At 43.2% G+C, this 15,315-nt stretch overlaps 1 protein-coding gene across 4 annotated transcripts in view; it reads right to left on the bottom strand.

Moving 5' to 3' along the window:
• The window catches only part of pard3ba (par-3 family cell polarity regulator beta a), a 225,201-nt gene extending 209,942 nt beyond the window's left edge, over positions 1–15,259 (bottom strand). For 2 of the 4 annotated variants that reach the window (XM_085151856.1, XM_085151855.1), the window contains exons 1-2: positions 14,755–15,259; positions 5,277–5,378 (exon numbers count right to left, since the gene is read on the bottom strand). In XM_085151856.1, the coding sequence (XP_085007982.1) occupies positions 5,277–5,378; positions 14,755–14,871 (219 nt within the window). In that variant the 5' untranslated portion in view covers positions 14,872–15,259. The other 2 variants (XM_085151854.1, XM_085151857.1) reach the window with 2 other exon arrangements.
• Positions 15,260–15,315: the final 56 nt, after the last annotated feature.

The following is a 15,315-nucleotide window of genomic DNA, read 5'->3' as shown; positions in this document are numbered from 1 at the left end:
ACAAATTAATTGAGTAGTAGAGAAAACAAAAACATTCAGCTATAAAAACATTGTTCAGTAAACTTTTGATAGAAAAATAAATAAATAAATAAATCAGACTTTCATCATAGCAAGATGAAGCCATGATTGGCGGACTTCAGTGCATATCTGTTCAACTTCCAAAATAACACATAAATCTTTCCTTACGTGCTCCCCAGTTAAATAAGCTCATTTTTCAAACATGTCATTTTGTCTTTAAAGCACATCGCTCATCACCACAGACATACTTTAACTATCATAACACATTTCCATGTGACTGAGTCATTTTTCTAGCTCTGGATCCTCCATGATGACATGCAAGCAGAAGAGATGGATGATGGGAAACGGCGCCGTAATCAAGCAGTTGACATCTCAGTGCGAGATCAGCTGGGATGTGCACCCTTACATTTACATTCAGGCAACCAGAGAGAGGTACTGAAGGTTCACTGATGCCTTGTAGGCGCAGTAATTAAAATGGCCTAATTAAAGAGAGATGGAGGAAATCCAGTTTTTTTCCTCTTTTTCTTTTTTTCCTTTTATTAAATTTCCCATGAAATTAGATTTTTTTTATTTGCTAGCATGAAATGGAAGAAGAGAATTTTTTTTTTCTCAATGTGTTTTTCCCTCAAAAGCGAGGCATGTGGGGATTAACGTGTCGGTGTGTGTACATGGAATGAGGAGTGACAGTCCACTTATGAGAAAATGTTATGCTCCCTGAGTTTAATTCCCACTCTGTGGGAGATCGGTGTGACAAGAAAGAATGCTCATACATGTCGAACATTCATATCTGAGCTGCTTGAGGGTGAAGGAGACGAATGATTGGAGATGGCTTTCTAATCATAGCGGCAAAAAATAAATAAATAAAACAAATCTCACCAATGAACACATAATGGCATGTATACACATGAGAGCTTGTATACAGCTTGCACTCTAATAGCATGCTGGCAGTGGACAGCCTGCCTGACAGCTCCTGTGCAGCACAGACACATATAGGGCTGATGGTAACAACTAATGCAGGACCTCAAAGGACTGAATAGGGAAAAATAGACAGTTCCAGGAACGATGAATGGGCAAATGTGTAGCACCGTCAAGCATTATGTCTCCAAATAACTCCTTTTGAAAGGATAGAGGGACAATATGGAGCCAAACTTCGAAAGTCAAGGCAAAGAAAACTCGTTTCTCATGCACAGAGGAATTTTTGGTTTCAATAGCTCAAGGATAATAAACTGTTGCAAAAAACTAATAAGGTAGCACAGACTCATTGACTTTAGTTTATGTGGGAAGCTTGTATTATACATGTTATTGCTTTTTTTTTTAATATAGGTCTTCTCAGTGAGGGTATCGGACACTCTTCTCCTCTCACAGCAGCAATCATCAAACTTCAGTTCACCTCACTGTTAACGACACTGCCATGATTCACAACTCAGAGATTTTCATTCCCCTTAAAAATGTATTTTCCAAAATTTCCCAGTGAAAAATCCATGGATGGTAGCGTTTCGCAGGAGAGGTCATCTTTCTCTCTGTTGGCTTTCTTCAGCAAGTGAGGGAACAGCAACCAGAAGCCAGACTGATAGCGTCTGATTAAGCTGCATGCACAGTCATCATCGGACTGAAGCATTCTGATTCCCATTTTTAGTGCCCAACACTGCTGCACAGCACGGTGTAGTTCACCATCAGAGGGTGACAAATTAAAGGGTTGAGATCTGGTGACTGTCAAAGCTACATTATGTGATTAAAATCATTCTCATACTAATCAAACTATTCAGTGAACCCTTTTTTTGTCGTGTGGTGTATGAAAGCTTTTGGTATCTTATCCTTTATGGGTTTTGATTTTCTGTATTTGCCCGTTTGACACACAAAAAAAGCTTCTGAAAATCACATTGTTAAAGAGTTTAAAACACCAAATAACACATAAAAAAAAATATGCTTTTAACACAGTCGGCACATGAAAAATCATAGTACAGCATGTGCACATAATTATGAATGCTGAAATATTTCTAGTGTTACAATGTAGCACGCAACACGTTTCAATCCATCTGAGTCAGTCTGCACCGATGAGAGCAACTCGTTTCTTTCGTTTCGTTTCTTTCTTTGGTTGCCAGCTGATTGTATTCTGGTTATACTCCTAAAAACAAGTTGCCAAGTATCCGTGTTATCAGCATTTGAATCGTCATCTTGCAGCAACCGTGTCGGTATTTGTGGAGGAATTTCTAAATTTCAGTTTCAGATCTATGAAGTTCTGACTGGACTTAATGTAGTTAATGTAACTTTCTGTGTATGAAGACAGCAACTTATGTGGATTTTCTGCTGATTTATCACAGTTTATGGCCATATTATCACAAAGAGATTGCATTTAATTGCCAACATGTCCCCATTCAATCACAATCCCATACACTACCTACATCTTACTGCCATTTTATCGCAGTTTCGATGCACTGAGGTCGGTTTGAAAACTGCAGTTGACTGGTCCCAGACCTGGTCCTGTCTGTGAAGCAACCATTTCAAAAGGCAACACACATTTCTTTTGTGTGATAGTCTCCAACCACTGTAGCATTAATGATGAAGAAATGGTACCAATAGGAAGTTGCTAAGGTAAAGTCCATAAAATCAGAGGTTAATGACTCGCACACTATCAACTAACTGCAAATGGGTTGGTTGTAATAATGCTACTGAGAAGTTCTTTATCTCAGTAGACAAAGCTGTAATAACATAGTTTTAACATTAGTCTTTAATGGAACTAATGCACTTTTAAATGCAGCATTAACCAACGCTGTATATTTCAGTACATCACATGCAAGCTGTGTTTAACTACATGACTGAAAAACACTCAAAAGTCGACTGTTACGCGTTAAAAGGGGGACAAACTGGTTTCTAAACAGTGATTTTGCCAAAACAGCTTGACCAGATATGACTTGTGTCTCCTCAACATTAACAAAACAGAGGGGCATTAGACAGGTCAGTGACTAACCCCACCCACCACGCTTCCAGCTGTCATCTGAGAACTGAATGGCGCAGATCCCCCCCTTCATTTTACACCGCCACAGAAAAGGGTCAAAGAAGAGGAGAGTATAATTGACTGAACCGTGACCTCTTTATACTGTGGTCTTTTGTCTCGGCGAGTGTGTACTGTGTATAGGTGGTCACACCTAAGCAAACACCCCGTGGCCTTCCCCACATTCATCAGATTGGTATTAATATTCATGAGGAGGCTGGTGGCCGGTATCTCGAGTCGGGGGGCTAATGAACACAGAGTGTTCTCATGCTTGTATGTATGTGTGCGCGGGCATGTCGCAGATGCAGGGGGCAGGAGTGTAATCAAATCACAGCCGATCCCTCGTCTCCGCCCTCATCAACCACCGGTGGCACTCCTCCCATAAATGCTAACATGCTACGTTACGTGTTCGCCTGTGGTTCGGCCCAGGCGGTGGGGACGTCGAAGATGTGTGTGAAAGTGTGGATGAATAATAGTCAGGGGCGCTCAAACAGATAAAGAGGTCTAGACTCGCGGCTAAGCTAACCACTAGGCGTACAAATAGCAAACCATTATCTCTCATTAGCATCCGCAGCTAACACAGGGCCCATGCTGTGCAGTGGAGGGCCCTCACAATGGGTCCACTCATGTATGATTGATGGTGAAACAGCACCGGCCACAATAACAGAACAAAAAAATAATAATAAAGCACTAAAGATAGAATCTGCCGGCTGCAGCGAGGTAATAGAAATGTAGACAAACAAAAGGAAGTCAGACTAATCAAGAATGCCAGGCACGGCTCATTAATCTGTGAGAGCCGACGCTGCTTGGGAGCCCGGAGATAAGTCGGATGACTGGCACGCTGTGAAGATCACGCACGCTCGTCCTATTCCGGTTGCTATCTTTTCATCAGCAGCAAAAAACCCCCAGAAAAAACAAAAGGATGAAATGAGAAGTGAGATGAGAGGAGGAAGGGCGTTTAGAGAATTGGGTGAAAGCCGGGAGCGTAAAGTAACAAAGGTAAATAGGACAGTTCCTGCACGGTGCAGGTTGGAGTGAAGCATTTGCTCAGCACGCTCGGAAAACAAGAGCGCCGATGTCGGGGTTAACGTGTTGTTGGGAGAGTTTGATCAAACGCCAGATTTCAATTATGACACTTCATCGCCGCTTTGACGACGCTGACAAAAGGCAGGCTCGGGGTTGGAAAATGAGTCATTAAAATCTATGACTCACCGTATGCGCCGATCTTATGATTAGAATTCCATCTGCCTGGAAAATGACGTTTTTGTTCTCTGATTGCTAAAAAATATTTCTCCCTCCACTAAAGGTTCTCACTGAGTTTACACATCTATTATTTAGCTTCGTCCCCCTTTCTCACAAAGAGTACTTTGCCAAATGTGCAGTGCAACACACACACGCAGCTTAAAACACCAACTCTTATTGCACTGTAAAAGGTCGGCTGAATACTCCAATTCCATTTCATTTGGCCTTTTTTGCTGACTAAGTGTTGGTAATTCATCATGCATCTGGACCCAGGGCTTATGAATATGGATTTTGGGTGGTTTATTAGCACAATTTAGGAATACATTATGGAAAATTAGCAGGGGGAATAAAGTTTTCTCTTTGCTGGAAATTGGGCCACCGTGTCTTTTTTTGTGCGTGTGTGTGAATGCAGAACAACTGCCAACCAGCGCTCTGTTCGGGCGAACTTCCCTCTGCATGAGGCTGATTTCTTTAAATCTGAAATGGTGCCCTTTCAGTACAAATGAAGATGATGCCTATAATGTTCAGCGTGCTAAAGAACCACAGGGAAGAGGAGAAATTAAGTTTCACACCACGGAGAAGTAAACTACGACGCAATCCACTCCAGAGCAGAAAACTCATTTTGTCACGTCTTCTTTAGCTGGTTTAGACCCTCATAACCAGTGGATTCGCAAATACTTTGTTTATTGAGCATTCTGTCAGCCTGCCGGGCTGGAGACTTTAGCAGGGAGTCCAAACAAATCCTCCGCAAGGCGCTCAGAATGACAGATTCTCTGCTGTAATATACTGTCTCTCCTGGCAGGTAAGAACAATCAAGAAACAGCTTAATATTAGTGCCAAGGCTCATTTTCTCATGCTTTGCTGTCCAACTGTGAGAAACTGCTGTCAATCACATGTCACGAAGAGCGGATGAAAAGGATAGCACAAAACAGCAGACAGATAAACACAATGCAAAAACATAACTAAGAAATCTTTTTGCTGGAGTGTCAGGGTTTGAGTTCGAGTCTGTCCGCTTCTTTCTCACCTTGTCTCTGTCTTCCACTAGATCACTCAGCAGGTCATCCATGTCCAGGATGCCTCCCTCCATATACTCCAAGTGGTGGGTCTGCATGGCAGTCTCTCCGCGCTAGAAACAGAAGACACAAGTTGGAAAACATTAGGACTAGACAATCAAGATATCAGCATCAAACTCCCCTCACTGATCTACATCTAACACCCAATGGCAACCCAATCCTGAACTGGGTAAGCAGAAGAGGAATGATGGATGGATGGATAGATGTAGGACAGAGCCCATACTGCAATCCATCACCTTCGTCTTTCATAGTTAAGCCAAAAGCAGACAACACCGATCCAATCAGACATCGACAAAGATTAGCTCACAATCCAGTTCTTACTTTCCGTTGCTCATACTTTAATTATTAGCAACAAAACTGATCAAAGTCTTAAATCCAAACAAATTACACTGGCTGATGCCAGGAAACCCTAAAAGGCAATTAATAGTAGCTGTTCTGCAACAGCTTTACCACTACCACAGCATATTTGCCATTTATGTAGCCTATGAGAAGCATGAGAAGCTGGCATTTACGGTATTACAGAAGAGTCATAACAAACATTCCCCGCCAAAGTGATGGAGAAACACCCCAATCAACCACAACATTTAAAACAATGACAGGACAATCTCAGCAGCAGTGACTAACAACGATGGGCCCTGAAGTTCGAGTGAAAGTTGTTTTGATGTGTACCACCCATCTGAACTATGTTTCAAACCAGTACATAAACGGTAACGCCGTCCCTGACAGCAACTGTTTCTGAATGGCCTGAGTAGCACAACAAAGAGCCAATCGTTTTGATCTGGCCTCTTGAGTTCGCCGAATACCAGCGAATAACCCACTACAGAGCAAGTCACGTTCGAGATAAGAGACCTCAAGTTCAAAACAACTTTTCAGTGACCAAACTGGGAAACAGCATCACCATTCCTGTCTATATCTGTGACTGAGCACTTTTAACCAAACATTAACACGCACACATACTTCCATGGACGTACAGGAAACTTGGTTCAGTATCTTCCCCGAAGATACTTCGACATGCTGACTTAAAGAGCTGAAGATCGAACTACTGACCTTCAGGACAACTGGCTCTACGCCCGGAACCGCAGCTGCAGCTCAGGAGGTCAAAACTCATAAATATCTTAATAATAGTGGTGTGATGCTGAAGTCTATTAACACTTAGGCTACGTTCACACTGCAGGCGAAAGCGCATGAAATCCGACTTTTTTGACCCTATGCGACCCCTATCCGATCATGCTATGACAGTGTGAACGGCACAAATCCGATATTTTCAAATCCGATCTGGGTCACTTTCGTATGTGGTACTGAATCAGATACATATCCGATGTTTTAGAAAGCGACTGCTGTTTGAACGGTCAAGTCGCATTAAATCCGTCTTTTACGTCACCGACACAAGACAGACGCCAATTATCAGCTCCGGAGAAGCACCCGATAAGTCATCGCGAACGCTTCCTGGCCATCCAGTGTAGATGTTAGTGAAACTGTTGGGAAGACAACGTTGGAGAAACGTGAACATTTTATTTGTACTGTATAATCTGCAGATTCTGACAGAAATCAGCAACTATCCTTTGAAGCACCGCTCCTCTCTAAAACAGCAATAAGGATCATTATTAGGTTATTTACATTATTATGTAAATAACAAAATAACTTAAAGCAAAAATTGGGAAACGTAAAGTCCGAAGTCTTTATATTAAGGGCCATCAGTCAAACAATACTGTTTGCTCTGGGTCTAAACAGAGCGCGTTGTGTGTGACGTCTTCTTTTGCGCATGCGGGCCGCTTTGAGCGTTCACACTAGAGCGCGTTTGCTGTCGCATTTTATTTGTAGTGTGAAAACGCAGACAAAAAATCAGATTTGATCAAAAAGACCTGCAGTGTGAACGTAGCCTTAGAGAGTTGGTATATTAGCTTTCAATAGATTAGTCTACTTTTCCACTCAAAACATGTAGATCGCACCAAAATTCATACAATTCTTTACTTCCATTAGGAAATAAAGCTCACATGGTGTTCATCCCTCTGCTTTGGATTTTTCTAGCATGATCCGTTGCTGTTTCTTTGCAAAGAACATGGCGCTCTGCTAACAGTGAACCTGTCCACAGTGACGAGGTGATGTCTCAACAGTTCAGGGCTGCTTTGGCAGCATCAGACTGACCTACATAGCATCAGTCAGGCGTATATGTATTTTTAGGCAGCATGTGAAAAAGTTAAACAGCTAAGTCAGAACAAGATACCTGTAAGTAAGAATGTTTGCATTATGCTACAAAACTGTAACAAGCCTTTAAACTTTATGTAGCCCTCGTGGCTCTACTACCTTCAGTCTGTCTTCATAAAACATGCGTTCATGCTTTATTCAGTTGAAAGTTCAAGCTTTAAAAATGTTAGTTGTAGCTCCGTTTTGGCCAACTTACTATAAGTGCTATGTTTATAGCAGCTAATGTAACATAGTAGCCAAAAATCTGGACTCCACAGTAGGTTTTCCTGTTTGTTGGGTAAGTACATGATTGTACATACGTGTCACCGTGTTATCGGTACAGTTTGTGCAGAAGTATGTGAGAGCCCGATGAGGGCGAGACATTTTTCCAGTTTTGCTGCTCCGTGGGGAGCGGTGGACACATTCCGGGCCAGTTTTACAATCCCGATGAGCAGGTTAGATTGAACACACCGTCAGACAGGAAACTACACGCAGCTCATCAACAAACACAACAGGGACTTTTGACAAAGCCACAATCTGCAATCTGCTGTTTACACAACATAATCAATGGAGAAGTACACGAACAATGACACCTTCCCCTTTTTGTGACCCTGCAGACACGCACACAGCCTGCTGTGGTCTTGCTCTGCTTTGGACCAAGTTTTTGTTTTGTTTTTTCCTGTAGGAAGACGGTAGATTGGACACATTTAAAAAAAACTATACAATTCCATCCTTGTTGATGGGTTAAATTTAGCTCATATTTGGAGTTTGTTTTGCACAATTTATATTAGAAGAAATTTGTAGACTAAGAAAAGAAGTCTTTGACGAGCCTTATCGTTCCTAACAACGCACAGAGTAGGAAATGGCTTATTAGGAAGCGCCCATACCAATAAGCAATCTGTCCTAAACAACACAAGACTGCATTACCAGCAAAAGTATCGACTTTAAGCGAGAAGCCTCGGAGGCTGGAATGAGTTTGGCTGAGACCCAGTGAGCGGCTTCCGCTGTATCACCGTGCCTTGTTGTGAATGAGCTCCTTCTTGCTCGGCTGCACTCGGATGTGAATTACGGAGCGCAGGGGAAAAAGAAAAAAAACAAAAACAAAACGAGAGCGTCTTCCTTTCACACTGGGCCAAGACTATTCTCTTAAACAAATGGCAGGGGGAGCCTCGGATATCAATCACAGCAATAACGCCAGAACCTCTCTCTACTCAGAAGTGTCATTAAAGTAAGTTGCAAAGTTCAAATTTTGCAATGTCACTTCTGAGAAATAACTACGACAAGCACAGTTTTTCAAAATCAAAATCTTTATCATTATGTCGTCTTTAAAAGTTCAACTCAATTTTACTTATATGGCACGAAATCACAACAACAGTCGCCTTAAAAGTCTTTATATTATAAGGTAGAGACCCTACAATAATAACGAGGAAACTGCAAAAATCAAATGATTGATTGTTGAGGAAGCACTTGGTGACATTGGGAAAGAAAAAAAAAAAACAATTTAACAGGAAAAAACCTCCGGCAGAGGTTTGTTGGTGACGTCTACATGCTAAGATTGAAATAAAAAGCTGCACAGCCTTTACTTAGGTCTGTCCCACGTTGGTGGTTTGGCACACGGTGAACTGGATCCTAAATAGTGCCTGAACTTTCCCTATTTAGCTACATGTTCTCAAAGATGGTCGTGCCACGTGTTATACAATATGTAAGGGTCTGCTGTGGAGCAGAGGCTGCACACAAAGCTGAATGCAGGCGTTTGTGCCACTGTACTACAGAGACACGGCGACATGTGCTCTGGGAAATCAAAATGGAGTAATCTGAAAAGAAGTTCAGATGGTGCTTTCAGGAACACCTGCACATGAATGGAATGTGACTACAAGCCGACAGGAAAGTCGCACAACAAAGAACAAGCAGACATGAGAGATGTCCGTAGCTGTGAGCGCAGGTTTCCCACACAGATTGCTTTCAGATAAGAGGCAAATACACACGACACGTTAAAACACGCAGTGAGCTTGGGTTACAAGCTGTTAACTGATGACTCCTCAAAGTATACCGCGCCATCTGATCATTTTTTTAAAAAAAAAAATGATTACTACAAAAAAAAAAAAAAAAAAAAAAAAGACGTCAGTATGTACCGAGGATGCCACGCCAGAAAAACCGGTCAAACCTGAAAAACTGACGGCATTCTTCTACTGCTGTGTGTGTGTGTGTTTGTGTGTGTGTGTGTACAGGCCAGCAACAGCAAAGGATGGGAAGGGCAGTCATCGGCACACACCTTAGTGAAATCAGAGGCGCGAGCGTGGTTTTTAAGGGAAAAGAACTCATTCAAATGACTGGATTAGTGCGCGGGAACGTCCAAGTGTTAATGAGCATCGCAGTGAGCGGAGCTTAAGCACACCTGGCACACGCGGGAGGCCCCGAGAAGCTTTTTCCTCTCTACCCAGTGATGAAAAGGGATGAACGGATGACACTTCACAGGGAAAGTAATCTTTAGGGAGGAAAGAGGGCAATAAAGAGAAGTTCTTCTGAAGTCCCTCATTGTCAATCCCTGGTAATTCCACTCACTCTTCCCAAGAAATAAATAACAAAAGGAATCGAGAGTCAGTCAGTCAACGGCAGAGGGGAATTACTGTGACAGTTAGAAGAGTAAATTCCCCGCAAATTACACCATTAAGTCCCCCCATCATTTAAAGAGATACCTCCTCCCCCCGCCTTCTCCACCTTCACTCTGGTGAGCAAATACGACACCACTCGAGAGCGCTGAAGCGCTGGGCCGATTAGTGAAGCTAAACTCGGCGAGGAGGCGGCGGCGGAGGAGAGGGAGCGAAGGGGAGGCTATTTCACACTTTGATCCTCAGAAGAATGTGTAATTACAAAGCTGCAGGAGCAAGACGTGGATTTAGCCATGACCAAAAAAAAATGTTTTAATGAACACGTCGATGAGGAGCGTCCGCCAAGGCATGAGAGTAGAGAGAAAAGCTGGAGGGAGTTATAGTCAATGGGTTAGGGTTAGCTGTGATGCCTTTCCACCTTGCAAAACTATGACATCACAACAATGTGATTGCTCACTTGGGAAGGTGAACCTGCACCAGCGTTAGTTTTGAAGATCCAGGAGGAAAACTGACAAAACACTGCGTCTGTGGCTTTTTAAGGATTATGCATTAAATTCAGTTATTACAGAAGAGCTGATGCTTTTTAAATGATTTCACATTTTATTTCGTTATTTTTAATACCTTTGAACAATGGTGAGATTAAACCTTGTTTGTTTTTGTCGAGCCATTTACCAAAAACTGGTTCTGCCATTTCAATCCTGCATGTTTTCTAAAACTGAGGCACTTGTATTCAAATTTATCCAAATTACCACCACTTTTAACAAATTTTGGGTTTGCTTGTTTAGATATTGCTTATAAATGCTCGTTTTTGGTGGCATTTTGATCCTTGTTTTGTTTTTTTAACACTTTCATCTTTCAGTAAGTGGCAAGTGTCATGGGATCACATCTGCTTTTTAATGCCTTTTTAATGGCTGGGCTATCCGAGTTTAAAGTCTCGTGCATCAGCCTGCACCTGTGCCCTAAAGGCAGAAATACAGCGGCATCTCTAGGGCGGGATGGTTTTCCTTCAGGGATCAGCTGCACCGAATGATTTCCTCTAAAACGCAATTGCAGCAGTCTGATGAATGCAGCTGACAGTCTGCGTGTGCTTAAATCCAATGTCACAAATGACCTGAGCCGCTCGCAACTTTTTAAAAGAAATGCATTTTACACAGGGCAGAGCCTTGACGCACACACCAACCCACACTGGGCAAGTCCTCTCCCACCTGCTTACTTACACAAGGAGGACAGAGCGCTTTCAGCTTGCTTAGAGAGCTGTCAGCACATACGAGGTATACGGGCTGTAATCAGAACTGAAGCTGCACAGACAGACAGAGAGACAGCTACAGTACCTGGCTCTTTCCCCTGAGAATTTGCAAGACGTGGAGTCATCACACAGGTCCCCCAGGCTAAAGCACATACACTATTCAGCCCTGCAACTATGGGGGTTTTACATCATCACAGTTTACAGAAATGACTTTAATAAATGACCGCAGGATTTCCCACAGATTCAGATTCTATTAGAGGATGTCAGGCCTGTGAATTGGGGTATGTGGACACATAGGTGTGGCACACGCTGCGATAGGAGACACGCATACAATCTGAACTACTAAATCACGTCATTTATACGTTTCCTTTCTGCAAATTATTTTATCTGCCAAATACTTTGTGACAAATAACTCGTGATTACAACCAGTTGCTTCTCATGTGAGTCTCCAACTTCACCATCTTGACCGTAGCCCTTAGTCTGCACTGAATCGACCTCTCCAGCTCGCAGTGGATCAAGGGGGAAGATATACCGTCGACAGGCGGAACTCAAAAAGGGAAAGTTGAAGGAAAATCCCACAGTGGAATAAGATCTTATCTGGGGAAGGAGCTGTATGATAACGAGGACTGCCCAGACAGTGACCGGCCTAACGAGCCACTTTTTTGAATTTGTACTGCCAATCATGCAAAAATGTTACTTGAGATGTCCTAATGGAAAAATTGTTGTGTGCAGATGCACGCCATCTAACCATCTAATCAAATTTTTGCAATCTTTACATAACACCGCCCCCAAATCATGTGTTTTAGTCACACCATAGCTGAGATTAGAAAACTACTGTGTGCTTTACTTTTCATGTTTCATTAGTATACTGGTACTTTGCACGCTCCAATTTTAGAGAGCACACTGCATAATGAGCAGAAATCTTCTCTATACAGACACATTTTGTCAGGAGACATAGCCGTTTTCGCCACGGTAGGAGATAAAAGCAGCTGGAAACTGCTAATTGGTGAGGTCTACATGCCATTATGGCAATGCACAGAGGGCCTGTGCAGACTCCACAGTTTACCCTGCACATGGTCATAAACAAACACACATGAACACACAAACAGTGATTAAACTCAGGTTTTTGACACTGTCACTGCTGTCAGCGGCCACACCGCTGACAGCAGGGACAAGTGGAGAAATGTGCGGTTAAGTGGAGAAATGTGCGGTTAATGTGGGTGCTAAGTGGATTCTCCTGGCAGGAGCAACCGCCTCATCTGGTCAGATCTGCTCGGCCCTCTCTGGCAGCTCCAGAGCTGGACTGTCCTCGCAATGAGCTGCCTCTATTAAGAGGAAGGCCACAGACCGCTAAGTCAGCGTCTCGTAGCGGCTCCTAATTAACATGCTTTGAGAAAAGCAATCAAGGCCCAGGCGTGTTTTTAATAGCAGGCTCACATTTTAACCCGGTGCAGCTTGTGCACCCGCGGCACGCCGCTGGGAGAATCGGCCGTGACTGCTGGGCAGAGCGGGCACGGCCGTGGCTGTCAGTGAAGCAGACAGCTCAGGGGACACTGACTGAGATGAGCTCCCCCGCCTGTTTGTGTGGCTGTGGAGATGTTTGTGTGCGCCTCTTCACTGAGAGGAAGCAATCCATCGAGCCATCCAAGACACCTAATCTGTCCTTCCATCCCTGCCACCACGGCTCCTCGAATCCCCACATGGCAGCCTCGTCTTGAGGAGGGGAGAGGGAGGGTGCCTGGCAGAAGGCTGAAGGAGGGGGAACTGATAAGAGCAGGGCCCATCACCAATCCTAATCCCCAATCACTCACAGGACAAAGCCTCCTGTCCACCACGCACCTCCCCAACTGCGGCCACATTGAGGACATAAAGCAGTAAACTTCCACCTGCCCACTGAGATACCAGAGCTTAAACAGGGCGCTATTGTACAGGTAGACAGCCACGGCTGCAGCCGGCACCACTCACACCCATCCTCGCTGAGACGAAACACGCATAAGGTGTGCTATCACGCAAGGACAGCACACTCGCACGCTGCTGATTAATAAAAAGGTCAGTTCGGCAGAATGATTAATGCTCAAGTGATTGCAGCAGGGAGCAGAACGCTGCTGTGTGTACGTGAACACTGGGAAGAAAAACTCCAGTCACAAAAACACAATACTCCTCGCATTCTTAGCTATTAGCTACCTAGTGATGGGGTCAGTAGAACATTATATGTATTATATAAAAGTGCATAAACTTTAACAGAGCAGCATTAAATTGGTTGGACTATTTTTGACCCACCAGAACTGGCAGATCGCTGGATAAAGTTTCAGAAGATGCCTAGCACAGTGGACTCCCTGAACCCTATGACAGCAATAATCTGAGTGGCCCTGCAGGATGCTTAACTAGGCCAGGCCTTTTTACTACAGCTGATTATGCTGAAATGGAAGAAGACAACTCCACCTTTCCACAAACTCCTGGGTGGAGGACATACTTTAAATTGAAACAACTGAGACAGAGAACTAAGGGCTGGCAGCAGCTTGAGAACCCCTGTTGGATAGTGATGAGGGAAATTTTATTTTTATATATTCCTCCGCTAAGGAGGCACGTAATTAGTGTTGTTAGCCAATGAGAATACAAAACACAAACCTCATGAAACTGAAGACCAGAGTGGTGAAGACTGGAAAAAAATGGGACAAAAGCCATTATATTATACTTTCCTTGAAACTGCTTTAATGGAGGATGCACTCTTGTGATTATATTTATTTATGAATTATAGGGGAGCAGGTTGTTCTTTTCTCTCTGATGGTGTGCAGCAATGTTTATGTGGGTGCTATGTGTCAAAGTAACATCCACAAGAATGCAGCATCCACAGTGTCTCAGGAAAACACTGCATTGTTGTTGCTCTCTTCACCTGATACCCAGATGTAATGTGGTGGCTGAGAGGTGCACTTAAAAACTTGTAAATAAATAAATAAATAAATAAATTATGTACTAATCACACAGTGCGTGATTCTTTCAGTAAAACTCATTAATAGGACAGAAACTCTCTTAATTAAAAAAAAAAACTCGAATAGATTTAAAAGTTTTTAACTTTCAACAACACTTTGACTTGCTTGGCATAAATAAGTGCCATAAAGTGAATTCGGCTCAATTTATGCTGCAAAATTAATTGTCTGAAAGCAATAAATAGCATTTTTCTCCGTCTTATTTAAGCTAGCTGCTAACGTTAGCTCCGATAGTGAAGACGTCATAACTTGTAAATTAGCCGTGTCACGTGACCCACACCCCAGCCCAAGTTATGAGCGCTACCCTTCACAAAATGCGAAGAATGACTGGAATGAAACGTTGTGTCATGTTGGTTCTGTATTCATGGAGAATAGCGTGAAGTAGCGCAAAGACGGCGCTTACCTGCTCCAAAATCCTGCGGTACCTCCGCGTAGCTTGTTCGATTAAATCCCGGACTGTCCACCCAGCTTTGCAGGGAACCACCACAGAGGTGTCCCCGAAAGTTACCGTAACTTTCATTATAGCAACAAGTTCAGGAAAAAAAAATAGTTTAAAATAGTTAAGGAAGTAATCCAAGTTTCGGTAATCTCTCGACCCGGAGCTTCTCCCGGTGTTGGTGACGGACAAAGTCGCACCTGTCTGTCGAAACTGGCGCAACAGGTGTCTCAGGTCTGGATGAAATCACCTTAAAGTCACTAATCAGAGGTTACCGAAATACAGCGACGTGTAAAACTCCAGAAGACATCTTATTTTGTGGGAAAAGTGGAAGAAAAAGCGGTTATCACAGTCGCCGAGAGTGACTTTCTGTCATGTTGCGCTGTCTGCCGATACACCCAAACAAAACAAACCGAGACAGGAACCCGGAAGAAATCACGGTGACTCTGGCACTCCAGGGAATTACATTCCCACTGACATACACCACCCACACTTTATGGGTTATTTCTACAGGCTTCATTAATGCGC

The sequence above is a fragment of the Neolamprologus multifasciatus genome, chromosome 23 (genome assembly GCF_963576455.1).
Source record: "Neolamprologus multifasciatus chromosome 23, fNeoMul1.2, whole genome shotgun sequence".
NCBI classification, from domain to species: domain Eukaryota; kingdom Metazoa; phylum Chordata; class Actinopteri; order Cichliformes; family Cichlidae; genus Neolamprologus; species Neolamprologus multifasciatus.
This window is presented reverse-complemented; position numbering and strand designations above follow the sequence as displayed.